Source organism: Sturnira hondurensis, unplaced genomic scaffold (genome assembly GCF_014824575.4).
Source record: "Sturnira hondurensis isolate 20B ecotype Veracruz unplaced genomic scaffold, ASM1482457v3 Scaffold0013190, whole genome shotgun sequence".
NCBI classification, from domain to species: domain Eukaryota; kingdom Metazoa; phylum Chordata; class Mammalia; order Chiroptera; family Phyllostomidae; genus Sturnira; species Sturnira hondurensis.
The window spans coordinates 3,477,799-3,505,762 of record NW_028085821.1 but is presented as its reverse complement, the minus strand read 5'-3'; the positions used below and the strand labels follow the sequence as shown (position 1 = coordinate 3,505,762).

General features: G+C 49.6%; 2 protein-coding genes across 5 annotated transcripts in view; one reads left to right on the top strand and one right to left on the bottom strand.

Annotated features, from left to right (window-relative positions):
- The first annotated feature begins 576 nt into the window (after window positions 1-576).
- ASB8 (ankyrin repeat and SOCS box containing 8) lies at window positions 577-9,068 on the top strand. Of its 2 annotated transcripts, none has more exons than XM_037061146.1 (4): window positions 577-697; window positions 3,865-4,024; window positions 5,480-5,584; window positions 7,300-9,068. In XM_037061146.1, the coding sequence occupies exons 2-4, from the start codon at window positions 3,896-3,898 to the stop codon at window positions 7,930-7,932; spliced, it is 867 nt and encodes a 288-aa protein (XP_036917041.1). In that variant the 5' UTR covers window positions 577-697; window positions 3,865-3,895; the 3' UTR covers window positions 7,933-9,068. The 2 variants fall into 2 exon arrangements, with proteins under 2 accessions (XP_036917041.1, XP_036917040.1); XM_037061145.1 differs by having other exon boundaries at window positions 3,861-4,024.
- Window positions 9,069-9,159: 91 nt separating this feature from the next.
- Window positions 9,160-27,964, bottom strand: part of PFKM (phosphofructokinase, muscle) — a 37,427-nt gene continuing 18,622 nt past the window's right edge. For all 3 annotated transcript variants that reach the window (XM_037061139.1, XM_037061137.1, XM_037061138.1), the window contains exons 3-23: window positions 24,365-24,438; window positions 23,224-23,301; window positions 21,259-21,448; window positions 20,906-21,071; window positions 20,121-20,165; window positions 19,578-19,686; window positions 19,377-19,472; window positions 19,044-19,136; window positions 18,351-18,476; window positions 17,212-17,276; window positions 16,677-16,740; window positions 15,792-15,941; window positions 15,298-15,368; window positions 14,872-14,959; window positions 14,614-14,766; window positions 13,969-14,133; window positions 12,866-12,927; window positions 12,527-12,638; window positions 11,115-11,214; window positions 10,904-11,009; window positions 9,160-10,673 (exon numbers count right to left, since the gene is read on the bottom strand). In XM_037061139.1, coding sequence (XP_036917034.1) covers window positions 10,529-10,673; window positions 10,904-11,009; window positions 11,115-11,214; window positions 12,527-12,638; window positions 12,866-12,927; window positions 13,969-14,133; window positions 14,614-14,766; window positions 14,872-14,959; window positions 15,298-15,368; window positions 15,792-15,941; window positions 16,677-16,740; window positions 17,212-17,276; window positions 18,351-18,476; window positions 19,044-19,136; window positions 19,377-19,472; window positions 19,578-19,686; window positions 20,121-20,165; window positions 20,906-21,071; window positions 21,259-21,448; window positions 23,224-23,301; window positions 24,365-24,438 — 2,258 coding nt within the window. In that variant the 3' untranslated portion in view covers window positions 9,160-10,528. The remainder of the gene's footprint in view (window positions 10,674-10,903; window positions 11,010-11,114; window positions 11,215-12,526; window positions 12,639-12,865; window positions 12,928-13,968; window positions 14,134-14,613; window positions 14,767-14,871; window positions 14,960-15,297; window positions 15,369-15,791; window positions 15,942-16,676; window positions 16,741-17,211; window positions 17,277-18,350; window positions 18,477-19,043; window positions 19,137-19,376; window positions 19,473-19,577; window positions 19,687-20,120; window positions 20,166-20,905; window positions 21,072-21,258; window positions 21,449-23,223; window positions 23,302-24,364; window positions 24,439-27,964) is intronic.

Here is a 27,964-nt window from a genome sequence, read left to right as displayed (position 1 = left end):
CTCTGGGTGGGACCCGTTATTGTCAGCATGTTTTCAGCCCTCAACATTTGGGCTACCACATATGCGTTTTGGGTCATCGTTGATCTTTGGTATATAGCTCCTTCCGAGGGAGGGCTGACAATATCCACAAGGGTTCCAAGGAGCATAAATGCGTTCCAATATTATGAATAATTCTGGAAGTCTTTTATTTGGTAAAGAAATTTCTTACCAACGTTTTAGTCTCCTAACCTAAACAACTGAACTAGTGTAGCGACTTTGGGAATAATCTGTGGAGGTGCCCAGGCCCGATCTCAGATGGAGACAGTAGGAGGCAGCGCCTGGGGCGGGGGGCATGGATGGAAGGATTGGCCCAGGCAGGTGCTGCCCCACAGAACAGGCACAGCAGCTGGGCTAGAGAGCTTGGTCGGCTCCACTGCAGCCTCAAGCCCTTGGGCAGCGCCTGAATGCGCCACATTGCGCCTGCGCGCAAAGCCTCTAAGCAAGGCGAGAAAGTGACCGGTTAAATGGGCCGGGGTAGGACGGAGGATGCTTCAGGAGTCTGCGCAGGCGCGTTCTGCCTACGGACACTTATCGGTGCGCAGGCGCCCATCCTAGCCGCTCTTTAAGTCCTGTAAACAGAGGGGCTCCGCTGGTGACAACTGCTTCCGGGTCACGATTTGACAGCAGCTCTCACGACCCTGCCCAACCCCAGGATTCGGTGAGTGCCGCCCTCGCTGCGGGAATGCCTGCATCCAGGTTCCCTAACCCGGCGTAGCATGTCCAGTAACGCTTTCTCCGCTGTCCGCTCGGGCCCGCTAGCCCTGGAGCTTGAGACACTGTTCTGGCCTGGGGCAGATTGGGGCGGGGGTTGGTCCTCTTCTGGGGCTCCAGCGGCGCAGATTGTGCGAACCTCTCAAAGCACTGGCTCCGGGAGACCTGCTGGGGTTGCTGCAGTCTTTAGGGAGCCTATGCGGAAAGTGACACCACACGTCTCGCATTTCGTGCCCTTACTCTCCGCCCGTTAACCTCGGAGAGGCTGCTACAAGCCCTTCCCCCGTGGGTGCGATGGGAATTGAGAATCCCTCTGGCTGGGCAGAGGGTCTTCCTGCCCCAGCGGAAGCCGAGGTCTCCCAAGCACCAGAGCTGTTGAACGTCACTTCTCTTCCATTTTGCTTCTAGCTTCACAATAAAATCCCTGGGTGTTTTCTCTGGTTCCAAAGTGAAAGAAAATGGGAGAGAAAGAGCTTTCAGCTACAGTAGAGGAAAGGGGTCACTTAGAGGTCAAGGTTAGATTTTTTTGACCTTTCCTGACAGTGACTGTTGTCGATGTACCCCCAGCTTCACTCTTCACCAGGAGTTTGGAGGCAGCAGAAGAGGACCATCAGTCATATTCTGAGTTAGGAGTTCCAAGAGCACAGCAAAAATGATTGCAGTGTTTATTTAGTACGGCTCAGAATCGGTTAACAGAACCACTTCGCTCTAAGTCTTCCACTTTTGAGGCTCTGTCTTCTGTCCCCACTCTTGGGGTCCTGACTTAAGTGAACTCCGTCTTTTCATTTTTCCTTACAACAAAGAAGTGTAAGACACAGACCCTTGTCTCTGAGGAATGTAGCGGCTGTTGGAGAAATTATGCCAATTCTAAACCAGCAACGAAATTTGAGAAAGACATGTAAACAAGAGTGTAAGCTTATTCATAATAAAATAGGGGAGAATTCCCAATTGGGATTATTGATACCTATGAATTGAATAATTTTAACTTGCATTCTAGTAATTAGTACTGTGTATATTTAAAACAGGAAAATGGCTAGTGATTAGCAAAGTAAAAATGATTAGTATGTTACATAATTTATGAGGGGATACTCTATCACAAAAAGCAAAGGTTACATAGTAGTAAATGACCAAAGTAATTTTAGGACTTTTCCCTTGGTAATCACCGTATGCATAACATGTTTAATAACAAGTTTTGAATTTTTTAAGATCCAAAGTAATAAACTTTACATTGGTTCAACAAATATTTATTGAGAACCTGCCATGTGCCAGGCACTATGGAAAATAACACTATATTCACCTCCAAGGAACTTATAGTTTAGTAAGAACATGGACTCTAAACAGTTACACATAGAGAGGTAATACTGCGTACCATATTTCCTGTACAATTTTTTATAGACGAGGTCTGTCTGGAAAATTTAGCCATTGTTGAAAAAGTCTAGCCATTGATAATATAATGAGAATGGTTTGTGCGACATCAATGTAACCCCGCAGACAAGGACAAGTGAACAATGATGACTTCACCATACTAAGTCAGTAGGGGCAGCAAATGCTGGTGAGTGAGCTTGTACTATGTGGCTGTTGCATTAAATATGACTGAGCAATGAATCTGCATCAGTTTTTGCATTAAGCTTGAACATTCCTCCACTGAAACTATTCAGATGATTCAGAAGTCCGCGATTATGGGCAACTGGTGATTGGCAGCTTCAGCACGACAATGCACCCACTCATGCATCATGTCTCATACAGTTTTTGTGCAAAACATAAAATCACCCAGGTGACTCAGTCCCCCTACAGCCCAGATTTGGAGCCCTGTGACTTCTGGCTTTTCCCAAAATTAAAATCACCTTTGAAAGGGAAGAGATTTCAGACCATCAACGAGATTCAGGAAAATACCACAGGGCAGCTGATGGTGATTGGGAGAACTGTGTGAGGTCCCAAGGTGCCTATTTTGAAGGGGACTGAAGTGTTATTGTTCTATACACAATGTTTCTTATATCTTGTATCTTCAATAAATGTCTGTTTTTCATATGACATGGCTGGATGCCTTCCTGACAGACCTCGTGTGCTTTTTCATGGAAACGTCCCACCTCGTTTGCTGTAATTTTAAATGTTTCCCAACTAGTATGTGGCTGTTATATCGCCAAAACTTCCACCATAGTTGAATTTAAGTATATTGCATTATTTTCTTCTCCTATCCTAGAACTCTCTGACATGTGATTTCAACATATATTTGCCCAAATCTGTTTCTCAACTGCCACAGATGGCCAGTTATTAAATTTTTTAATTCATTTTGCACTTATATCTTTCATACAACTGCAAGCATGTGTCATTGCTGTAAACTTTGACATTTTTCTAATTTCATAAAGATCATTCCAGAGTTGTACTTTTGTGTTCCTTTCTTATTTTAGAGTATTACATCAAATATTTCCCATTTTCTTCTTTGCTGAAAGTATTTTAAACTATTTCACAGAAGCCTTGTCATTAACAAGATGTATTTGTTTCATAGCTTCTCCCCTCTTCTCACACGTGACAGTCACTTCCATGCCCTTTAGCCAGTCAACCAACCAATATGTATTAAATACCCTCTTTGGGGGAGATTGTGGACGTGGAGCATCCACATGGGCAAGATGTAGAAGACAAGGACCTTGCCTTCCCATTCATTACAACTTAGATAGAGAAACCCTACGACGGTAACTATACTGCAAGGCCAAATATAACAAATAATCTAAATGTGGTGCTGATTAAGACCACAAAATTCAGAGGAGGAAAAGAATGGTTTTTGGCATCCTCAGCCTTTAAAAAAATCCCCTTCCTTGTGTGCTCTTGTTTTAACCTGCACGGAACTCCGTGGGGGTCTCAGGGAAATGTTGTACTTAGTAGGTCAGGGAGTGGAGCCGAGGTTCCAGGGGTCAGGTCATTTGTGTCCAGTTACCCAAATCCCTGAGTAACTACTGTTAATCTGTTTCCTTGTGATTGAGAGAAAATGATATTAATTGATCACGGATCTCCTTGAAATCTGCTTTTAGTATTAGGAAGGCCTCAGGGGGCTCCCACCCCTGAGGACAGGTAGCTCAGTGATGTTGTAAATGCCTAAAACTTCTTTGTTCCAGGCAGTTTGGAGCATGTGAACACACCCTGAGCCTTGATGAGTTCCAGTATGTGGTATATTATGCAGAGCATTCAGAGCAAATACTCTCTGTCCGAGCGCTTAATCCGGACGATCGCTGCCATTCGTTCCTTCCCACATGACAACGTAGAGGACCTCATCAGAGGGGTGAGTGTGCTGTTCCTGACACGACAGTGCTGGGGGAGGTGAGGTAGGAGAGTTCCTGGGGAACCCTAATGGATTATGGATTTGTGGCTTTGACTCAGCTCGATACACGACATTTTTACAGTCTTAAATTTTTAAGTGTACTCACTTGACCTTTAAAGTGTATTTCGTCTATGTTTTGCTTCTCTTTTTCTCTCCTTTTCACTTGGAGCATCTGATATTTTCCTTCAGGAAATATGTCCTAAATAACCCCAGTCTCATGGTCTTTGTAAAATCTCTGGGTATGGTGCAGAGATCCCATGGGATCCCGCAAGCTCAAAGGTTGTGCTGAGAGGGGAAGGAGACCAGGGAAGCAGAAGTGGTTTTCAGACCCTTGTGGTTTATGATTATGCGAAGAGATGTCATCTGCCTCTGTCTTAACAGCTGCTACTTCTGGATCTGTAAAGAATAGCATCAGCCCCTAAGATGCATGGTAATTGTTGCCTTAAGAAAACACCTTGTGAGCTGACATTTAACCACAGCTGTTCAGTGTTTCTGTTGCATGACTAGCAGAAGGTCTGTGATACCTTTCCTAGAAGGTCTGTGATACCTTTTTCTGTATATTATTCCGGTTGAAGAGAAGTTACAGGGTAATTTCTTGTCACCAGGAGATTGTATCTAGATGGTTACTGCTATACATTCTTTTTAACAACTTTAGATCCTTATGTATCGCCTGGAACTCTGGAGCTGCTTCAGAGCAGAGTGGCCCAGCCATGGGGAAAAAGTCATACAGTGTTAGCTTGTGCTTAGTAAAAATGGTATCAGAAGGCCCAGCGGTAGAAATTTTGTCACGTCGTAATTCTAGCTCCACTGCTGAGTCATCCAGTGGCTTTGGTCTGTCTGTGGTACCTCCACTCCTTTGTCAGCTTTGAGAAGGAAGTACCAGCAGGGGCGAGATGGCAGAGAATGCTGATACGAAGAGCCCACTTCGAAAATGTCTGTAAACAAAAAGATAATGTTATGATGACCGTACTATTAGTAATGGTCATCTGTTGAATGGCAAAAAGAATGTTCTGGTTCTCCTGGCTTCACACTGACAGACTCACTTCCCTGGCTTTTTCAGAGAACGGAGCCACCGAAAGCTCCTCCTGCTTCCCTGCCTGATAATAAAGGTCCCACTGCGTTCACATGTCAGGTTATGTCCTTCGTGATGTCTGAATGACCTTCTCGCAGGCTGTCCCGTGGAGGAAATAACTTGATTTAAGGACTTGAAAGTTCCTTTTTCTTTGGCAGTGTTTTCACTTGGTTTGGATATTAACGTTAAAACATTACTTAATTAACAGGAATAGAAACAGGGACCACTCCTCTGTTTACAGGAGAGTCAGAGTTAGGACCCTCCACCCGCCCCCAGCCCTCTGAGTTTGGTCCTGCTCTCTGAGCCACAGCGCCATGCACTGACCGGGATCTCCTTCCGCGCAGGGGGCGGATGTGAACTGCACCCACGGCACGCTGAAGCCCCTGCACTGTGCCTGCATGGTGTCGGACGCCGACTGCGTGGAGCTGCTCCTGGAGAAAGGGGCCGAGGTACTGTTCCCCACGCTGCCGGCTTAATGGCTCACTGAGCTTGAGCATCACATTTTCTTAAAATTGGTCTCTTCTCCCATCTCTTCCTGCCTTCTGGCTCCTGGTAACATTGGCATAGCCAATATTAAAGAAAAGTGTAATGGCAAATATATAAAATTGTCCTGGGGTTTCATTCCTTTGCCTTTCTTTTTTAAGTTGTTCATGGCTCTAGGAAGAGAGAGGGTTTTTTGGTGATTTTTTAAAATTTATCTTTAGAGGGGAAAAGGAGAGAAACATAAATGTATGGTTGCCTCTTGCAAGTCTCATGCTGGGAACTGGCCTGCAACCCAGGCATGTGCCCTGACTGGGAATTGAACCACAATCCTTTGGTTTACAGGCCTGTGCTCAATCCACTGAGCTACACCAGCCAGGATGGAAGAGTTTTATTTCCCCTTTCTCCCCTCAGCTGTTTTTCTGGGGTTGTTTGCACTTCTATTTAATCTTTTTATTTGCCTTTTGATTTTCCAAGAGCTGTAAGTGCAGCGGTCCCTCAGCTCTGATGGAATCTAAAAACCCTGTCAGACCTGCTGCGAGACGTGCAGTTTTAATACCATCATCACAGGAAGATGCGGGTCATTTGGCAATCCCTTCCTCAGAACTGGGCTACTTGTGCTAGTTCTATATTCTATAACTCTGTTAGCAGTTTTGACTCTTGGGGAGCAGTCTTGAATGTGCACATGCTGAGGTGCTAATTTGATTCAGACATGATGCTATGAAGCTGGGGTGCAGGCCCCAAACACACCGGTTCGTCAGCCTGAGGGCAGCCCCAGCCTCTGCCTGCCACACAGCCCTGTCGTTCTCTGCTGTCATTCTGTATTCCACAACTTTCGTGAGGGGCCCTGAAATGAAAGCCCAAAGATAAAGTCAGTGATGAAAGTGAAAGTATCTTGGGGCAGGCGGGTGTGGGAGAGAGTTTTTAGCTCAGTTAAACTCAGTTAAATATTTCAGGTTTTTCTTTATTGCATTTTATGGGGGAAGATAATATACTATATATAAATTTGGGTTTTGAAGTCTGTAGCCTTAAAAAATTATAGGTGATGCTGATTTTTAGCAAGCCAGGTGCTTTCCCAGAATTGGGAGATTTGTGATTTTTTCCGTCCAGGTTTCTCTTGTGCCTCCACCGTGCGTTTTTGCAAGGGGCTGACTTGGATTAACAAGCTTCTCTGCATGGCACAAGATCACAGCAGAGCTACATGGGCAGAGCTTTGTGTGTGGTCGCTCTTAGCCACAGGGTAGAGCGAGTCCGGATAAGGAAGATCACCCAGAATTTTTACTCTGGCTCGTATATTCAAGCTGCTTTCCAACAGATGCCTTTTAGAGTAGTTACGTGGACCTAGACTTCATCTTCCCCTCCTTTAGCCCTAACTCTCTGGTAGAGATACTAGCGAATAATAAATAAGAATAAAAAAATAAATCATGCAGTCATGCAGGATTGCAGGCCAGCCAGTGCACCTGGTAGGGCTGGTAGTTTGGGGACGGTTCTTTTCCTGTTTGTTCCTAAGCTCCTGTCCTTCCTCCACCTCGGTCACCACCCCTCCCACCCCGCAGATTGCTTGTTGATCCTCTTGTTCCCAGCATCACAAGCAAAACTAGTGGGTAAACGTGTGAGCTTCTTTGCCTGCCTGCGGCGCCCTCAGCAGTCTGCCTACTCTAACCCAGCCCCTCCCTCTCTACAGGTGAATGCCCTGGATGGTTACAACCGGACAGCCCTCCACTACGCTGCCGAGAAGGATGAGGCTTGCGTGGAGGTCCTACTGGAGTACGGTGCAAACCCCAATGCACTGGATGGCAACCGAGACACCCCACTGCACTGGGCAGCCTTTAAGAACAATGCTGAATGTGTGCGGGCCCTCCTGGAGAGCGGGGCCTCTGTCAATGCCCTGGATTACAACAACGACACCCCGCTCAGCTGGGCTGCCATGAAGGGGAACCTGGAGAGCGTCAGCATCCTTCTGGATTATGGCGCGGAGGTCAGAGTCATCAACCTGAAAGGCCAGACGCCCATCTCGCGCCTGGTGGCTCTGCTCGTCAGGGGCCTTGGAACTGAGAAAGAGGACTCTTGCTTTGAGCTCCTCCACAGAGCTGTTGGACACTTCGAATTAAGGAAAAATGGCACCATGCCACGAGAGGTGGCGAGAGACCAGCAGCTGTGTGAGAAACTGACTGTTCTGTGCTCAGCCCCAGGAACTCTAAAAACACTCTCTCGCTATGCTGTGCGCCGAAGCCTGGGACTGCAGTACCTGCCAGAGGCAGTGAAGGGCCTGCCCCTGCCCGCTTCCCTGAAGGAGTACCTGCTACTTGTGGAGTAGCCTGGAGGAGACGCTTGCACCATCACACAGGCAATGCAGGCAACTCAGGGCGAGGGTTCTCCCTGCACCTGTGTCTCTTTGTCTTGGAAAACGGGAAAAACAGCTGTTCCTGTTGCGTGGTTTATATTTTCAGGCAACATGTCACAACGGTAACGTCCACTCCATCTCCTCTCCCCAAAGCAATCAGCCAACCAAACAAAAGTCTTTTACTTCTGTTTTCTGTTTACTTGGCTTTTTATATCGCACCCCATAAAAAATGGTTTCCCCCCTCCCCTCCCCTTTAGGGAAAAAGTCAGCAGTGCAACCTGATTTCTCCAGGAAAATGGAAAGTACAAAGCACTTAAAGAATGTGTGTTTGGTTTTTCTTTGGGGACATAATTAACACTTGGGAAGAATCCTCTAGAAGCATTTTAATTGAACTGTGAGAAGCTGGAGAAAATGCCAGGTAACATTGTGGCCCAGAGACGAATGTACTACAGCCTCAAAGAGTGTGCAGACTGAGAATGGGGCTGGATGGTCCCCCCCCCCCCCGAGTGCCACATCATGGGGCATTCAGAAGGGCCTGGCCCCCTTTCTCACAATCATAAGGGGGAAAAAATGAGGCAAAGCAGTCTTTGCCTGTTTTCTATAGTTGCACCCAAGGATTACAATAATTCAGCAATGTTATTTCAGAAAGATTGTCTTGCTGCTTTCCACACAGTAGGAGACACAGCGGGCTCTAAGCAGTCCTAAGTAGTTTCTTCTAATGCAGTTCCTCCTCTTCCTGAAAGCCAGTTTGCTCTAGAGGCTTCTCAGGCATTTCTCACACCAGACGACCCTGGCTGGAAGGAGCTGGGCTGTCCTTTCCCGTGGGTCTTCCTCGTTCCCCAGGTGAAGCTCACTCTGAGGGCTGGGGGTTACTTTTCTTTCAGGTGTTTCCGAATATTTGCTCTTCATGGATCTCTACAAGATACTGGTCGGGGGAACGGAGTTGGGGGCTGGGGAAAGAGCATCATAAGAGCTTTTTTTGAGATGGCTGCCTACCCAAAAAAAGGTGTTTTAGTGAGGAATGTTTAGTCAACCATATTCCTTTTCATGTTCCTAAACTAGATCAAGTGATCATTGATCTTCAATGACCTGTATGCAAATTTGAAAAAAAAAAAAAGCCAATTGGGAACGACAAACAAACCTGCTGCCATAGCCGATTTAAAGAAGTTTATCTGCTTTTGCCCGTTTGCTATTGGTGTGTTTGCTTACTTAAAAAAATAAACAATTCTAAAAGCAACTCTGGCAATCTCTGCTGTTCCCACTTTCTGCACGTTAAACACCCTGAGCTACACTGCCCTCCTCTCCGAAATGGGGCTGTTGCCACCCCTCACAGGTTGTTTGAGGACTCGCTGACAATAGTGCTTGGTATGAATCATTAATTCTTATACAAAGAGCATTTGGCTGCCCTAATACTGGACTCTGACCAGCCATCTCAGTCACTACACTTAGATAGTTTTTAGGGTATAGCGGTAATACTTTGGACAGCCAGCAAAGGTGATGTACTAGAGATAATCCCTTCCCCCGCCCCTCATAAACTTGAACCTTCCTCCTGCTTTATCAAGCAAGTGAGGAAACGGTGCGTTGGGAGGACTGTGCGCCTGTGCTGAGAGCCAGGACCTGGTTCTTGACAGGGCACCACGCTGACCCTTGGGGGTTGATTTCCCAGTCCTGAGGGCCAGCTGCATCCCTGGAGCACTTGGCTAATAAGGAGGGAGCAGCTATTGCTATGGAACAGAGAAATCAAGCTGAATAAGAACTGACATCTTTCCAAAAACAGTATTTCCACCAAACCAGGTCCCAGGCTGGGCATCTCAATTTCCCAAGCTTCCTAAACGTGCACTTGTCCCCACAAACAGCATCTGGTTCTCACCAGGGCAGGAGAGTCCTGGGCAATCAGTGGAGGAAGAGAGACCACGTTGGAAAAAGCAACTCTGGGTAATGGGTGTATGGGGTATACCATCAAGAGGTGAGGTACAACTTTGGCTTAAGGGAGCCCGGAGCATCGTACTGGCTGCGGAGGACGCAGGAGCGACCTGTGTGGATGGGGTGAGGACCAGCGTCCTGTGTTCCAGGACCCTGTGTACAGAGCCAAGAGGTGGCACAGGAGTCCACAGGGTGCTCCGTCTGGGTGCAGTCGGTCGCACTGCATTCTACTTCTGAAGGTGATAACAGGACATCCACAAGCACAGTGACCAGTTGGCATTTATTAGTGTAGTTATTGTTTGTCACTGTAGCAGAAGTAGCAGGAACTCAGACTTTGTTATCACAAAGAAATAAATAAAGCTTATTTTTAGGAAAATTCTAACCGAGTAACTGAAATCTAGCAGTGGCACTAGACGAGCCCAGCCTCGTGTGATGAATGAAGCTGGGGTAGAAGTCATGATAAATTCTACCTAAAACAAGCTTTCACTCGCCGCCCCCTAGCCAGAGTGACCTTGGCTGCAGCTACAGAGTAGAAGGAAACCTAATGAAAAATGAGCTAAAACCCTTGAGAACATATGGATGTGTGGATCTATCGGGGATGAGCTGACCACGATGAGCCGATCTGCTCCCCTCGCTCCGAAGACGTTCACACAGGAGCCTCTCCAGACCGCTTCCGGCTGATGTGCTCCAGGTGAGCGTGCTCCGAGGTATCCAAGTCGATCTCATATTTGGCTAGGATTTTGAGGATGGGCCTCAGCTTCAGCCACCACTGTTCCTTGGGGATGCGGTGCCTACAGAGGAATGAGGTAGATGATTTAATCTTTCAGCAGCACAATCAACTTCTACCAAAGAGTTATGGGGAGAAGGCGACCAAAAGAGCCTGGATTTAGGGCATAGGCATCAGATCTTAAGTGGGTACCGCCTACTCCTGAAAGAAGGACAGAAGACAGTGAGCAGATTGGAGAAGGTAGACCTTGAAGTTACCAGGAAGGGAACCACTCCAGGAAGCAGATGTACTCACTCAAAATCGGTCTGGTCCTTCAGCTCGGTCACTGGTTGAAAGACGAGGGACCTCTTACGCATCCCTAGAACGCAGCCCGAGTCTGGGGTGTTGGCAAAGATCCGCCCTGCAAGAAGGGATGGGTCAGTCTGGTTTTACACTGGGGACCTGGTCTCTGGGGCGGGGCCTCTCCCTCTTGCCCCCCCGCCCCCCGTACCATTCCGGAACTTACCATTCCGGTAACTCTCTTTGATTTTCCCTGTCATCCAGTTCATAGCCTTGGCACCCATCTTCGTGGCAAAATTCCGGTCAAATGGAGTTGGGCTCCCACCCTAGAGAAAGAATCGTAGAAATTAGAGGGTAGGGCTCTAAGTAGCAGAAGTATCTGATAACACAGACAAAAAGGAAAGAATGGGCCCCAGGTTTGCAGCCAGAAACAGGAATCCAGAAATCTAATTATGAAAGGAAATCCTACAATGGCCTGGGACCCAGGGGGCGCTGGCCCGGCATTTCTGGCCACTCGGCAGGTTGAAGTGTTCCTGGAGAGTCGAGGGGATGACTGGTCTCACAATGGCCTCTTCCAGCTCCACAGTGGCCAGATCCTGTTCATACGCTTCTGGTCTTACTGTCCTCTCGGTCACTTCCCTACCCCTCTTCTACGTGGCAGCTTTTGTCGGTCCTCACCATTAAGGACATCCAAGTGTTCCTTGTGGCCCAGTCTGGATGCCCTCGGTAGCACCTCAGAATAATATAAAATGTAGATTTTTTCCCCTAAACTAAGAGAAAGTAGGTGGGAAAGTGGGAAGGAGAAACAGGAAAGAGGTCTTCATACTTTAATAGTACCCCCTCCTGTTCATTCACACTGAGATACTGGAAACCTGTTTGTGGGCAGAGATCGAAGGTCAATGCTTAAGTAACCAGCTGGGGACATCCACGGTGGGGAGGCCGCAGACCACTAGTACCGTCAGTGAGCGAGACCTATCTTGGGCAGGGATTGCGTGTGGGGAGTGGACGTGGGTGGTGGAAAGGAATTCTTTTTCCCCTGAAACCCAGTCAGCGGGGACGGGTCCCGCCAGCAGCAGGTGCCTGCGCTCGTTCCACGGGTTCCGTGTGAAACAGAACGTTGGGAAGGGCACCGGACGAGGCTCGTCCCGGCTCTCATCCAAGCCTAATGAATGGCCCTGAAACACTTAATTCTCCTCCTCTCTGGGCTTCATTTCCTTCACTGCAATCGGTGGTTCTCACCTGGAGACAGTGTTGCCCTCCAGGGGACACTGGCTATGTCTGGAGACCTGTGTTACTTGTCACAACTCGGGTGGAGGTGCTACTAGCGCCTCGTGGGTAGAGTCCCGGAAGGTTGCTAAACTGCGCGGCGAGGCACGGAGCAGCCACCGCGACAAAGAACTACCCTGCTCGAATGGCAACAGTGCGGGGGTTGAGAAGCCCTGCCCTAAAGGAGCAGGATGGGCTACACAGTCTCTAAGGCCGTATCCGGGGTGAAGACGCCCTGGTTCTGTGACGTAAGACTGGAGGCTCAGGTGCTACACGGTGGCAGCCGACAGCACGTGAGAGGCTGGTGGGAGCCACCGTGGCTGGTGGGGGACATGGCTGTCTGGTGAAGGGCAGGACTGGGGTGTCTCCTACCTGCTGCATGTGGCCAAGCACGTTCTTCCTGCTGTCGAAGATGCCCTTGCCCTCCTCAGAGTACAGGTTGAAAATGAAGTCAGTGGTATAGTTCTCGTTGCACTTCTCATTCCTGCCAGGTAGAGGCCAAAAGCCCGTGACTTCGGTTGTCTCCCCACCGCCACTCTGTTTCTGCCTCTGTGGCTCCGTCCTGCCCTTTTCTCTCCCCCCATGGTTCAGGTTCTCTCCCTTTGCATCTACAGATTCCTCAGCATCCCAACCATGAATCTATTCTGTGTGCTGGGGCCAAAGCCTGGCTATTTTCTCTCTTCACTTAGGAACAACCCGTGGATGAGGTACCTTAACACCAAGCCCCTCTTCACAGTTGTTTTCATTTTTTGCACCAGATGTTCAACATTTGCCTGAAAATGAAACAATAAATTCTAAGCCTGGCTGGGGGTGGACAGGGTCTGGTGAGTGCCGTGACCTCTTCCCCCCACCGACCTCTCCCCGAGAAGGAAGGGCATGGGAGAGAGTTGTTGGCACTCCCGGGCCTGAGGTGTGCCTGATCCTGTCACGAAGTTCAGTGCAGACTGGAATTTAAATGAAGACTCCACATGAGACAGGCAGAAGTGTAAGGAGGAGAGCTGGAGACAGCTGTGGGGACCGTCAGTTTTCAGCCTCCTCCCACCTCCGCTTCAACTTCCCTTTCTAGGGGTCTCTGCTTCCCTCGGAGGATGGACTCTGCTCTCAGCATCGGTCGTTAAGGGAGCTGCTTGTATGTACAGTGGTGATTCTCCGGGGAGGAGCCAGTTCCTTCCTTGGGCTTGGAGTCACGGGTAGAAGAGAAAGAGCCCTGCCCCCCACTCCAGGTAGGAGCTGGCTGGGCTCTGAGATCAGGGAGCTCTGCCAGCCTGCTGCCCCCTCCACAGTGTGGCTCTTCTTTCCTCGAGAGAACTGGAATCTTGGGAAGTAAGGATCATAGGGTCCCTCTGTGACATAGGACTCAGGGCCTAACCCGGGAGGTGAAAGGGTATCCCCTCCTCAAAAACGGAGTGAGAAGAGTCTGCTTCGGTAGCAAGGGAACCTCGGAAGGGCGGTGTGATGTAGTACAAAGATCACCAACTTTCTCAATCAGTTATGAATTTAGAAAAGTGTTCAACTGTAGACCTTTCTCATCTGTAACAGACAGGATCTCTCTTGTGTCTGTTGTGAAGATAAAATGAAAACCACACACAAAGGGCTGAGCAGCACGAATGCTCCAACTACAGATGCTGTGGTCATGGACGTGAGGTTACACTAAGGGATGCTTGCTCCGTGCTCTTCCCGGACTCCTTGCAGGGCTCCATGGACCAATCAGCTCTGTGCTCATCCTGAGCTCTCGAAGCTCAGGCCGCTGCGGGACAGTGGGGACAGACTGGGGCAGGGGAGGGCTACCTTGCAGGCTCTGGGTGGCTGCCTACCTGCAGATCTCGAATGGTGAAGGGTTCCTCAAAAATGTAGGCAGCATCGGCCCCAGCTGCCAGCCCCGCCATGGTGGCCAGGTAGCCGCAGTAGCCACCCATAGTTTCGATGATAAACACCCGACGCTTGGTGCCTGCTGCTGACTGCTTGATGCGGTCACAGGTCTGCAAAGACAAAGGGTCATAGAAAGTCAAGGTCAGGGGTCTGAGTCTTGTCACTTCTGTGGCCCTTGTCATAACCCAGCTCTGGAACTACCTCCTCCCCAGGCCAGCAGGGCCCCTATGCCCCAAGCCCTTGCCTTCAGGAACGACAGGCACATGTGCTAAGTGCACTGTGGACACTGTCTAGGTGGACCTACTCTTCCTGTTTCTCAAAGTACAGAACTTAGGCTGTGTGGCCTCAGGAGGGAAGGACATTTGGCAGGCAGGATCCTGACGCAGTTCTCGGTTAGGAGACACACTAGGTGAGGAGAATGGACACCACATGTGTGGTGAAATAGTCTATGCAAATGCCTGGACCCAGAGAAGCGTTTTTCAAACACTGCCACTGGGTTGGTACAGAAACATAAACCTTATTTCCCAGGACTGGACTCGGCCCAGGGCTGAGTCCCGGCTGGAGGCAGGGCAGCGGTGGTGGGCCCTCACCGTGCAGATGGTGTTGAGTGCCGTGTCGGCCCCCACGCTGAAGTCCGAGCCCGGGACGTTGTTGGAGACCGTAGCAGGGATGACCACAAACGGGATGCAGAGCTCGTCGTACTGCTTCCTGCCCTCCATCAGCTCCAGGCCCCCTGTGTAAGCCTGAGGAGAGAGCCACAGGGGCAGGAGTGAGGGGAGGCGGGTGCGGTGGGCGGGCGGGAGGGAGAGGAAGGGTCGGCAGCACACTCACCTCGGCAGCACACTCACCTCGAAGCCCCCGATGATGACGAGGCCCTGAATGTTGAACTTAGTGATGTTGGCACTGATCTGTTCTAAGTTCTTCTTGGGCAGAGTCCTAGTTCATTGAGGGGAGGGTGGAGTGGGGGTGAGGAGAGGGGATAATGAAATTTGGGGGAGACAGTAAAATTGAGGGAAAGTCCGAGTCAGAGGACACTTTACTTACAACGCCTTGATTTGTGTCCCTTCCTGACCCACCCCTGACCCGGCCAGAGCTGCTGAGAGATGTTGCACAAGCCTGTCTGCCCTTAGCAAAGTGACTGGGAACTTAGGGAGCAGGAGTCCCAGACAACAGCTGCGGACCTGGCCGATGCCGAGCTGATGAACTGACGCCCACCTTCCAAGGGACGGCTTTAAGGGGTAGCTAGGAGGGGGTGCTCCTGTGGTGCCACTTACCTTTTAGTCCCAAGTTTAGAACCACCTTGGCCAGTCCAGCCCCCGACGTAGCTCCAGCCAGCTTCCTCAATCTGCAGGCAAGGGCCACACAGGTCTGCATCGTGCACTGACACCACCGGAGCCCCGGGCCCACCAGGGTACCCCGTCTTGGGAAGACGAACCCCAGGGACTGGCTTTTCCCCGCCCCCTCAGACACCACCCACCCTCACTGCTCACTCACGGACAGCGAGTGCCTGCTTGTGTCAGGCACTGTGCTGAGCTTTGGGACAGAGAACTAAATGGGACATATGGCTTGCACAGGGTTCACTACAGTGGCCCTTACCTGTTCCAACTGTCCTAAATTTAAATATCTACTTCTGCTCCAATCCCAGGAAAGAAAGGTAGTGGGGGACAGGGGAAGAAGAGAACAGACAGCTTACCCCTGCCACACGTATGCCCCCCAGGACCACTCCTTGGCCCGAGAATATCACCCCCTTTCCCTCCAGTCCCCGTACCTGACCCTTGGCCAGGCCCTCGAAGCCGTCATGCACAACCAGGACGCGGTTGCCCTGGATAAGGCCGATTCTCACAGTGGAGCGGACGGCAGCGTTCATACCTGCCGCCGGGGCCCCCACATTCATCACGGCCACTGTGTGCAAGCCAGTCTGTGGAGAAGGACGCCACCAGGGAGCAGGGGAGAGAGGGGGACAGGTCAGTAAGGGAGCTTAATCAGGACATCTGCCTGACAACACACACCCCTCTCTCAGGGGACACCTGCACCGTCTGCTCCCTCCTACTATGGAAGCAAATTCTTGATTACAAATCAATAAATAAACTGCTATCCCTGATCCCTGATATCACTATACAATGACTAAGAGAGCTTCCCAAGCATCAGTTCCCGAAGTGAGATCCTTGGCCCATTTGCATCAGAATGCACCCCGGGAGCTTGTTAAACCTGTATCTTCCTGGGAGAGGCCCCAACTGAGTCCCCTCTGGGGAAACTGCCCAGAAGCCTGCTCACCCAACCCAGTGATTCTGACGTGCACTAAATATAGAAACAGTGCTCCAACGGGAGAGGAGGCTTAAACACACTCAGTGGGACCATTCCCAGATATTGCCCAGAGAATACATAATACATCGGCCCACTTTCCCATTCCTTGCACGCCATCTGGTCAGCCCTGAACTGGAAATGAGTCTCGGGTTAAAGATGTTCAGGGCCCATTGAGAATTCGAGGCTGGATCTGAGTGGCTAAGGGACAGTTATGGTTTCAGGGTCAGGAACTCAGCACGGAAGGTGAGAGTGGGGCCAGGCTGTATGCAGTGGGGACTGAGGGCAGCACTTCATAAAGGGAGACTGGGGTGGGCTAGAGGGCCCAGGAGGGGGAGCAACTTGCCAGCACCTTAGATACTGGGGGTCGGACGTGAGCCAGAAGCTTGTATACCTCCCAGTTGTTCATGAAGCTCCTGTAAAAAGTGTGGAGAGAGAGCGGCATTTCTTCAGTCCACCCCAGGCCAGCAGCCAATGGGATCTGGTCTGAAGTTTCGCTCCCAACGTGAAATTCCTCAGGGCCAACCTCTAAGGACGTAAGTAAGTGGGGCAAGAGCAGGGACTGCAACGCGGGCACCAGTTCATCAGCCCCTCCTGAGAGCTCTCCCCCCAGGCCCAGCACAGGAGGCTGCCCCTGCCTACAGAAGCTCACAGTCTAGCTGGGGGGTAAAGTCAGAAACAACAGTTATAAAGGGCCCATCTCTGGGGGTATCCTTGGGGTGAACTGAGCCTCCTGGTCACCTCACAACTAGTTCTCTTGGGGAAGAAAGTGTGTAGAGACAAGAGGGAGAGGCAGAAGCTCTTGTTTTGGGCCAGAAGCTCTGTGACTTGGCTTCATGCGGCGTCTCACTGCCATGGTACGCGAGCTTCTGGGGGGAGTCCCTCACCGGCCTCGCAGTTTCATGGCCTCATCGAACTTCTTCTCATTCATGGCCGTGGTCACGTCTTTGGTCTGAGCGAGAAGCACAGCAACAATCAGGACTCCCGGGCAGGTTCGGCACAGCTGGACTTCCACCCCCCAGGAGACCTGGCTCATCTCTGGGCTTATGACGGATCCTGCCCAACCTGCACCCCACCTTTTCTACACCCCTCAAACTTTCACAGAACTGTTTTTGTTTTTTCCTTATTTTCTGAGTGGTAAGCAGCAATAGAAGGTGAATTCAAGTATCTATTTTTAGAATGTGGGCAGAGTGGAGCGGTGCTCAGATAAAACAGCACCTTCCTCCACCCCACACCCAAGGCCCAGCCTCCAGGTAGCCTCTAATCCAGTGAGTGCCTGAAGATGCTGCAGACAACCCAGTGAGGGAGTTGCAAGCACAGCTGGAGCCCGTCTGGGCTTCAGGTCACTGGGACCGCCCCCCCCCACCCCCCCCACCCCCCCGGCCTCACAGAGAAACAGGCTTGAGGTGGGGAGCCAGCCCTGAGCCTTCAGGACAGACACCCTAGCGCTCAGCCCTGATGTTCGCCTGTGGTGTCAGTGTGATTCCCCTCCAAGAGCCACTGCGTCCCCTGAGCCCTTGACGGGTCTCCAGCTCTGCATCAGACCCGTCACATCTCTCCCCTCCAGTCCTCATGACGACCCTCACCATGAGTGTGAGTGCCTCGTGCTGATTCAGAGAAACCCGTTCAGGGTAGAGATCAGAGAAAGACATAAGCTACCCAGCCAGACCTTAATAATAATCCCCTGCCTTTAAGAAAGTTTGGAGATGGCATTTCTCTTCTAATTAAGACATGATAAGAGGGTTTGAGGTTGGATATCATGAGAGAACGGGTCTCTTCACTGGGCTGGGTGTGGAGGCTCCCATCTTCCTTCGGAACATTTCACGGTTGGGGAAACTGAGGCTTAGAGAGGTTACAGCTGCTCCGCAAAGCCCTCTGTGTTCTTTCCCCACATGCCTCCTGCTCCACCGTGCCGCCGTTCCTTCTGCTCTGTCCCAGTGGCCTCAGAAGTTGGTCTCTGCCCCCATAAGCTCCAGCTCAGAGACAGTTTGGAGCCGTTAGGAAGGGGCACTGGGTCAGTACTCACCACCTGGACACACTCCATAAGAGGCAGGCGCACAGCCTGGTTGCCGGAGAGGCTCACCACACAGGCCGGGGTGTCTGGGGTCCCCTCCAGCAGTGCCATCACCGCTTCCACACCCATCCTGCTGCCCTGCAGGAAGCCAAGCAGCAAAGACGGTGTGGCCCAGGCCTCCCCATCTCGGCCTGGCCTGGGGAAGCAGGCGCTCAGAGCCCTTTGCTGCTCACGGGGGCGAGTTCCACATCTCAGGACTGTAGCCCAGAACTTACTGGCTCCACCTCCCTACCCAGGTTTCACCCAAAGCTCCATGACTCTCCATCCTCTCGCCGTACACCCCAAGGATTCTGCCTCATCCCAGAGAACCACGTCAGCTCGGGTAGTCGAGGGGATCACTGAGGCTTAATAACATTCCCTTCTTACTGATAAAACAGGGAAGAATGTCGCCCGTCTCTTCCAACCAAAGTAGGGTGAGAGGGTTCAAACTGTGTGTCTGAGATGAGATCTTAACAACTTCACTAATGCTCAGAGCTGCGATACTAGATCCTACCACTGGGGGAGCACATAGTTTCCTGTCATTTTTGGCAACAGAAGAGAGCTCCTGAGTGGAGCTGGGTGGAGGCTGCTGCAGCCCAGAGGTCTAAGCTCCTGTGCTGGTGAAGTCCTATGGGGGAAGGAGGGGCTCCAAGGCCCGTGACTCACCAGGATCCGGTCAAAGGCTGACGGTGTCCCACCCCGCTGCACGTGCCCCAGGACAGTGACCCGGGTGTCATATCCCAGACGCTTTACCACCAGCTGAAGAGACACCAAGAGAGGAACAGAGAAAGGGACATACAGAGTCAAGAGTGAAAACAGAGATGTAGATAAAGATGGGGAACTTAGCTTCTTATCTTGTGAAGGGTCCTGGGTGGGAGGAAATGAGGAGCAGGACACCCAGAGAGGGACATGTGGAAGGACTAAAGGGAGACCCAGAAACCCCCAGGGAAGGGGCGGGGGTGAGCACGGTGTTCAAGACCTCTCTGACTTCATACTAACATTCTTGACATCTTCGGAGGTGATTGGCTTCCCGTCCTTGTCAATCGCCCCCTCAGCCACAATGATGATGTTGAGCCGAGAGCCGCGGGTCCTTGTCTGGTCAAGCAGGCAAAGAGGGAAACGGTCAGTGGGATGAACCGGTGGATGGGGAAATGCATCATCAGTGAAACGGGGTGAGGCAAAAAAAAAAAGTGCCAGTACCTCGCTGAGCCGGCGACAAAGGTGTTCCTCCCAGTCATCGTCTGGTGGACATTCAGGAATAAAGACCCAGTCGGCGCCACAGGAGAGAGAGGTGACAAGGGCCAGGTATCTGAGATGAGAACCAGAAGCATCACACTAGTAGCTACACTCCACCAATAGCCTCACCAGGGTCCAACAAGTTTGCCAGTCCCATAGTCGGTGAGAGGACCGAGGACCCTCAGTCCCTTGCTTGGGGTGAGAGTAAGAGCACCCTCGAGACAGCTTCTAAAGGAGGGTCTGTCCCTGAAGAGCACTTTCTATTCATGCTCACCTCCCAAAGTGGCTTCCAGTCTCAGAGCCCCACATGCCCCTTCACACTGCCTGTGTGCCTGTACACGCACACACGTGTGCACACAGGTGCACGCAGTTCTGTATGGGAAGTGGAGTGGAGTGCACAAGAGAACCATGTGCACCTCCAGGTCTGCTACCCCTGGGAGACCTCTCTGTACTCTTCGGGGAATAGCAAAGGGGCCACAGAACAAATGGGTTAAGATGGGGACTTACCCACAATGCCGGCCCATCACTTCCAGCACAAACGTCCTCTGGTGGCTGCAAGAGACAGACACTTTACACAGTCCAAGAGTCCCTATGGCAAAGTCAAGCTGCCAGCCCTATTTAGGCTGAGTAACCTCTCTGAGAGATGGATTCATGCTCCTAGGCCTTTTAGCAGGTTCCCAAGGGAGCAGGGGGCCTAGGAGCAACACCTTAGCCACAGGGTGTCTTTCCCAGGTCTGGGAAAGCGCAGCAGTGAGAGGTGTCAGGTCTGAGGCTCTGCTCCAGCAAGGGGTGGGGCCCGGGAAGAGAAGGAAAGAAGGGGAACAGAAGTGAAGAGATGACTCGGCTCACCTGAAATCCTCCAGGGTTCCCCTGGGGTAAACTGTCACGCTCTCACCCTCCCATTCTCCCACATGGCCTCCAAGACCCCTAACCTCCAAACAGCAGCGGTAAGGGCCTCTGCTATCTCTACCATGAGGTTGGAAAGGTGGCTTGGGTTCTGGGCTCTTTGGATTCGCCTCAGTCTGAACCCTCATCACTTGGGCGGCCCAGAGTTATTAAAGACCTCAGAGCTACATGTTTGGGCAGTGGGCTAGACAGTGTCAAGAGGCAAATCTTACAGCATTTCATGAACAGTGTAATTTCAGTGCCGTAGGATAATTTCTAGTTAAAAATGGGTTCCAGCCTCAGAAAACTAGTCATTACCACTACCGTAGCTGAAACACTTTAATCTGCTCCAGCCCGTAGCTCTTTAGCTTGTCTGGCTCCCACGCAGCCAGCCCCAGTACCCTTACCTCTGAGCAGTTGTGGTAATGGCATCTACAATCTCTATGATCCGGTGCAGGGCAGAGTCCGTGCCAATGGTCATGTCGGTGCCACAAAAGTCATTGTCAATGGAGCCAACCAGGCCCACGATGTTCAGGTAGCTAGACTTTTTAGCCTCCTCAGCTGTGATCTTACCTGACAATGGAAAGCACCTGGGTGAGGTGCCAGGCAGGCCGAAGAGCAGGAAACCAGATGGACAGGGAACGTAGCCAGTGGGAATTGTAAGCAGTGGCAGGAAAAGCAGGGTAACGGCTTTCTCCAATGGGAGGTAAGGAGTGTGCGTGCGAGAATGCAAACAATACTGATGAGAACAGTGTCTCACCCGCTTTCTGGAGGTCACTCAACAAGTTACTCCACTCAGAACGGAAGGTGTCGGCTCCAGTGAGGCTGCCATCTCCCCCAATGACACACAGGTTGGTGATCCCACGCTTCACCAGGTTGTGGGCAGCTCGGAGTCGTCCCTCTCGTTCCCGAAAGTCCTTGCACCGGGCACTTCCAATCACTGTGCCTCCCTTGGAGGAAGAGGTGGAAGTCAGCTGACCAGCCGACACAGCCATATTTGGGCCCAACATGCTAAGATGTCCCCTATTCCAACAGTGTCACAGATGGACATAACCACGAGGCTCCCTAGTGAATTTCCTGACATCTTTAGAAGTCATTTTCACGTCTAAAGGAAAGGGACATAATGCTGCTGGGAAGTCCCAGCATCTTTCCTGTTTCTGCTACATGTCTTGGAAGGCTGTGAAGATCGACCCATCTCCTTGAAGATCAAAGAGAACAAGGGAATTCATACATCCCTATTGGCTGTTAAAATAATCCCCACCTTTCACATTTTTTAATTTAATTTAATTTTATTTTTGAGGGAAATAATATTTTTTTAATTTAATTTATTTATCTTTAGAGATGAAAGGAAGGAGAGAAGGAGAGAAATATCAATGTATGGTTGCCTCTCATGAGTTCCCTGCTGGGAACTGGCCTGCAACCCAGGCATGTGCCCTGACTGGGAATCGAACCTCAATCGTGTGGTTTGCAGGCCCGCACTCAATCCACTGAGCTACACCAGCCAGGGCCACCTTTCATATTTTTTTTAAAAAGTGTAAGAAGTAGCAGCGACTTCAATTTTTGGCAATACCCCTGCTGGCCTGACGTTATTGGACTGTGCTCACGGTGATGTGCCCGTGGTGTTTTTCCCTCTGCACCACACTGTGATGTCTAATTGCAGCCAAGCGTGCCAATCTTTCCCCTTTGCTCCCTGGAATCTGTGACACTAGTGGCAAGAGCCATAAAATCCAGGTATTCACTGGAAAAACAGCTTTGGTTATAGAAAGCCTTAAATTTCCAGGGGCTTATAGATACCCCAAGAGAGGTAAGTATGCTTCTTTTCTTTCTTTTTAAAAATTTTTTTTTAAAAATATTTTATTTACTTATTTTTAGAGAGGGTGGAAGAGAGGGAGAGAAACATCAATCCAAGAGAGAAGCATCAATTGGTTGCCTCTCTCATGTGTGTGCTGATGGGGGGGCTGAACCCACAACCCAGGCACGTGCCTCGATTGGGAATTGAACCAGCAACCTGTCGCTTTGTGGAATGACGTCCGGCGAACTGAGCCACACTGGTCAGGGCAGTAAGTACACTTATTTTTAAAACTCATATAACTTCCTGACATTCAGGACTTTGGGGGTGCCAATTTTTGTAATTTGTAGATTTTTCAGTAAATCAGAAAACATGTATATAATGACTTAAAGAATTTGGCAGAAGGGGATGGCTATGATCAAGGTATATTTAGTTTAGTTTTGTTTTTTAACTCCGAAAGGCTCTCTGGGTTTTTTCTCTCCCTTACACGGCCTGGTTTCAGGTCGCCTCATTACCATCACATGAGGACTGGCATATTTCAGCTCTACTTCTGGCTCTGGCTCCAGTCCTCTGCTAAGGTTATTTTCAGGGCCAGACCTTCCCCGTGACCCCAGAGCAGGACTCGCTTACACTCTAGTTTCCCAAGACATGTCTATGACCTTTATATAAAGAGCAAACTGTCCTGTGATCACACCCCCACTCCCTATCCTGCTCCAGGAAGCCAGACTGATATTTTCAAATGCAAAGAATAAAGGGCAAACACAGCCCCTGCCTTGTCACCGAGTCCCTTCCCATCAAACCATATGGCAGGACATTTGGAAAACCATGAGCCCAAATGGGATAAGGACAACATAAGGACAACATAAACATGGGTCCGGTGTCCCATGTTGGGATAAGGACAACATAAACATGGGTCCGGTGTCCCCCAGAACTCACCAGCTGAAGCATCATCGAAACGCTCTCCCAGGTGGCTTCCCTGATGTGCTCTCCACCATCCACCAGGCCTTGATAACCCTGTGGGGCACATTATACCCATTCAGTCTCTGCTAGGCTTCCTCCTAAACTCCCAGGATCAAGGCAGGATCCCTGGGAAGAGGTTCATGGAGAATCAAGTTACTTGCTCCCATCAGATTCCTGGGTACTTGTGAGACTACAATATTTACCATGGTCCAAAGAAGGGGAAGCTACCTTTTTCAATACCCTCTTCTAGTTTCTCCCATTCTTGATGTGCTTCCTAATATGTAATCTTAATTCCTCTGGCTCTTGGCTCATCCCATTTTCTTTCATCTATTTCCTACGGGAGCTAGGTAACAGTTTTGGCAACAACAAAGAAAAGAAAAGGATACTGGAGCAAGGGAGAGGAGTGTGACTTGAAAAGACAAGAGACTATAAAATTTAAGAGAAGAAAAAGAGCTAGACCTTACCTAAAGAAGAGGGAACAAGGAACAAGAGGAAACAAAGAGGAATTAGAACCTCAGAAAGTTAGGCAAACTACAGAAATCTAGTGAGACTCTTTCTTCCCAAGGCTCTTTCTCTGGATGTACTCAATTTGCTGTGAAATACTAACTCATTGCAGCTTCTCTCTATGTTTTGGGGAAGGTGGAAGTAGTGTGGGAGACTCAGGTTCTCTTGCCGGTGCAGTAAAGAGTTACGGTTTAGCAAGCCTATTAGCATGTAAGCAAAGTGTATTGGTGATGCATTCTCATGGAAGAGAATGGGCCTAGCGGGGGGTGGGTGAGAAAGGCACAGGCGCTCAGTCTCTTTGTCCTCAGGACTTATATATTTGTGGGGTGGGGCGAGGGAGCTACATATCAGTTTGGTGGGAGAAGGCGGGATATACTCTTCCCAGTTCCTTCTTCCTTTAAACTGAGGCAACATGAAGACCCAATCCACAGATTCCTGGGTCCTACCATCATTACTGAAGCCAAGAGTTGGGAGGAGGGGCCATGTAGACAGACAGCCAAGACAAATCAGACAGAGTAGTGCAACCGGAAGGTAAGGAAAGAGAACGTGGGGAAAGGGTTGGGGCAGGTTAAATGTACAAGAGGGAGAAATGGAGAACAAAGCAGAGACCAACCTCATGGACAAAGAAGACACGGGCACCAGTAAAGATACCAACTCGGACCACAGCCCTGACAGCAGCATTCATTCCTGCAAAGAGGGAAGAAAAAAGTTAAAAAGAGGTTGCTCCTAAGAAAAGCAGCCCTGGAATCCAAGACACGAGACCGTCCTTTTCCTAGGCTCTCCTCTGAATCTAGAATACACCTTTCATTCAAGCCTTCTGTCCCCCCCCCCATTAACACTGAATTACTGCATTCAATGTTAATATACCTCCAGACATCCCCCCAAAGCCTGTCTTTCCTAAGACCTTTCCTTGCCAGGGCAATCTGGGGAATAATAATCTTGAATGCTTATTGCGTTAGCCATTTCTAAGTGCTTATCAAAAATCACCTCAATTAATTCTATCTATAATCCTGGAGTTACCCCCACTTCCCAGAATTTTGGAAATTGAAGTTCCAAGAGGTCAAGGTCACAGAGCTGGTACTCCTAGAAAGCTCGGATTTGAATCCAAGTCCCCAAACGGCCAAACAAACACTACTGATCTCCACGCTATGCCCTCATACTCCCAGTGGCTGTACTAGGTTTTTCCTTGCCTTCTGCACGGAATCTAGACACACATTCAGCTTTGATCGGATTCTGGGGACAAAGCTATGACTCCCTGAGGCTAAGTGACCTGTCTCCACAAACACGCTGCTTTTTAGTGTCATTTCAGTTGGAGTATGTTCCAATGTGTGCCACACAACTGAGATTCTCTGGCTTATAATGTGAGGGGGGACTCATGGTGACATTTGAGGAATCATAGTGCCATAAGAAGTTAAGTCCTTGGGAACCATTCTTCCAGATATTCCAGTACATACTTTTGTTTCAATCTAAAATCGATTCACATGGCCCTTGACCCTATCTGAGGAAATGCCACATATCTGTGAGCACCAGAGAAGCCAGTGGTGGGAAAAGTCTGCAGCACCAGGCTAAAATCCATCACGAGCTATCGCATAATCCAAAGCTATCTAGAAAGGAACAGAATCAAGAAGACCAAAATGTCTGTTTCTGGTTGTTGTTTGTTTGTTTGGTTTGTTTTTTTAGGCCGACAAACGTTGGTATTACATGGCCATAGCTCCAAATCAAATTACATGGAATAAGCGCCATTCACTCACTGCGTGAATAGTGAGTTCTGAGCATGTTCCTGGCACTGTGTGAGCTCTGGGGACACGGCAGAGGCAGACACAGAATCTGGGCCTACAGAGACAAAGGGCTTGGTAATGCTCTTCACGGCCTGTGAAGAATTACAATACGGTAATAACATGGATCCCTACCAAGGAGATTTGTGCAGTGGGAGCAAGGAGAAGGTGCATCTCAGCTGCCAGGAGGAAGCCTGGGAAGGCTATATAGACAGACAGCCTGTGTGCAGAGACCTGAAGGGCAATTTCCTTTTCATCTTTTTGTGAGATGGACAATTCTGGGGAAAAGTGTTCTAGGCAGGGAGAAAGAAACCAATGAAGGTGAGTGTGGGGGTCCGCCAGGCCTTAAGGGGGCCAAGGACAGAGTTCTCCACTGTGAAAATGGTGGACGAACTTGGTTTCTGGTCCCTGGAGCCGGCGGGTACCTTGACACTTTCCTAACCTTTTAGTTCCCAGCCTTGAAGGACATAACAAGGCTCTGGCGCAGGTGTCATGTTCCCAGATGGTTATGAGAACTTCTTGCCCTTGGTAGCTTAAGGGAGTGCACTAACTTTGAAAAACAATATTGTTTCTAGTTCCCTGCAGTCTTGCTTTAGGCATTAACAGTTTGTATTTAAGACAGCTGTTGCTTGAATAAAGTTGCCATATGCCAGCAGAGCTATGGTCCTCTCCATTATTTTAGTCCCTCGCCTCACTTCGTGATCCACGTCTACCGCAGCGGGCTGCGGCAGGTGAGTTTCAAGAACCTTAGAAAGAATAAAACATAAGATAGGAAGCGGTGAGCGGTGATGCGGGCAGGCACCCGTACACCACATGAGAAAGTCTGGTTGTTGTTCTGCAGGCCAGTGTTTGACTGAGGATCCATGGGTGATGGTTTTATGGGCTTGGACGTTTCTTTTGAAAGAAGGTCCACAGCTTTCATTTGATTCTTAAAAGGGTCTGTGACAAAAAGAAGAAAAAGAGAAAGAAAAAGAAAAGAAAAATAGTTGTAGACAGTGAGAATCATTGAAGAATTTTGAGAGTAGAGGGACAGGAGGAGAGCCACACATCAGAGATCACTCTGCCAGCAGTTCCAGGACAGACTGAAGCGGGTGACAGTAGCCTAGACAAAAAAAATGATGTGGTCTTATCCTGGGACAGTGACGTTCCTTACAAAAAAAAGATCATGGACGGGAGACACCCAGGAAACAAAAGCAACAGGACCCACATCTAATCGGCAGGGTGATTAGGTTTTGAAATTTTGGAGAGGAAGAGGGAAACGCGCAAGGCTGACTTTCACAATGGGGAAAGCTGTGGCGTCGTGAACGGAGCAGAGGCAGATTTTGATTCGGGATGATGGGGTGGAGAGGACACATTCATACTTGGGTATGTTGAGTTGAGTTGTTGTGGGTCACCCATGTGGACTAGGAAGAAATGTCTCAGAACACGTGCAGTCAGAAGGAGAAAAGGGCAAGGAATGGAGCCTTGAGGAAAACCAACATCGAAGGAACGGGCAGAGGAAGGGGGACTCCACGAAGCAAACTGTAAGGAGTAACCAGAAAGACGAAGGAGACCAGGACCTACCAATGTTTTCAAGGCCTTGGGGGACAGTTTTAAGAAGTGGAAACAGTGTCAAATGCTCTTGATAATTGAAAGAAGAACTGCAAGGTTTGGCTTGCCAACAAGAGTCATTGGTGAGCACTGATCTCAAAGCTCATTTGTCACACCACTGAGGCAAACCCCATGAAGGCTAGAAGTCTAAGTTTACACCCTCGACTTGAAGGAATCAAAACTGAAGACTCTGTGAAGGGAGAGGGCTCCTCAGAAGCTTTAAGAAAAGCCTGTGTGGACGACAAGGACAAGGTCAGAGTCACCACAGAGCCATCAGTGCTTTAGGATGAAGTTAACTCAATAAGGTCACAACAGATACAAAACTACTGTTTATTTTTTAGACTTACACAAGGTCTGTGGGATTCTCTGTTGGCTACTTGGAGTTCTGAGATGTGAATTTGTAATCTTAAGGAATAAAGAAAATACATTTTTCTGAAATGTACAGCTTGGCATGCTGTTTCCTGCTCTTGAGCTGAGCAGGGGAGAACGACTTAAGAAAAAGAAATGACTTAAAAGGTTTTAAGGCAAAGCAAACAACAGATGGTGGGCACAAAATACCCAAATCCACTGGGCAGGAGAAAGATCCCAGGAGAAAAGAAGATTCTTTCTCCTTTTCTTCCCTCCCTTCTTCTTACCTCACCCCTACCAACCTCTAGAGGCCATCCTGCCTGCCTCTAAATTGGGTATCTGAGTGTTTTCCTAGAGATCAAGTTTTAGGACCCGCTTTAGGCCTCTGGATCTGTGTCTTAAACTCCTAGTTCCCTAGAAATCACAGATTTATAGGGACGTATGGACAGGGTCTTCCAGTAATTTTCTGGACTCTCCTGTCCAATCTCATTGGCCTATTC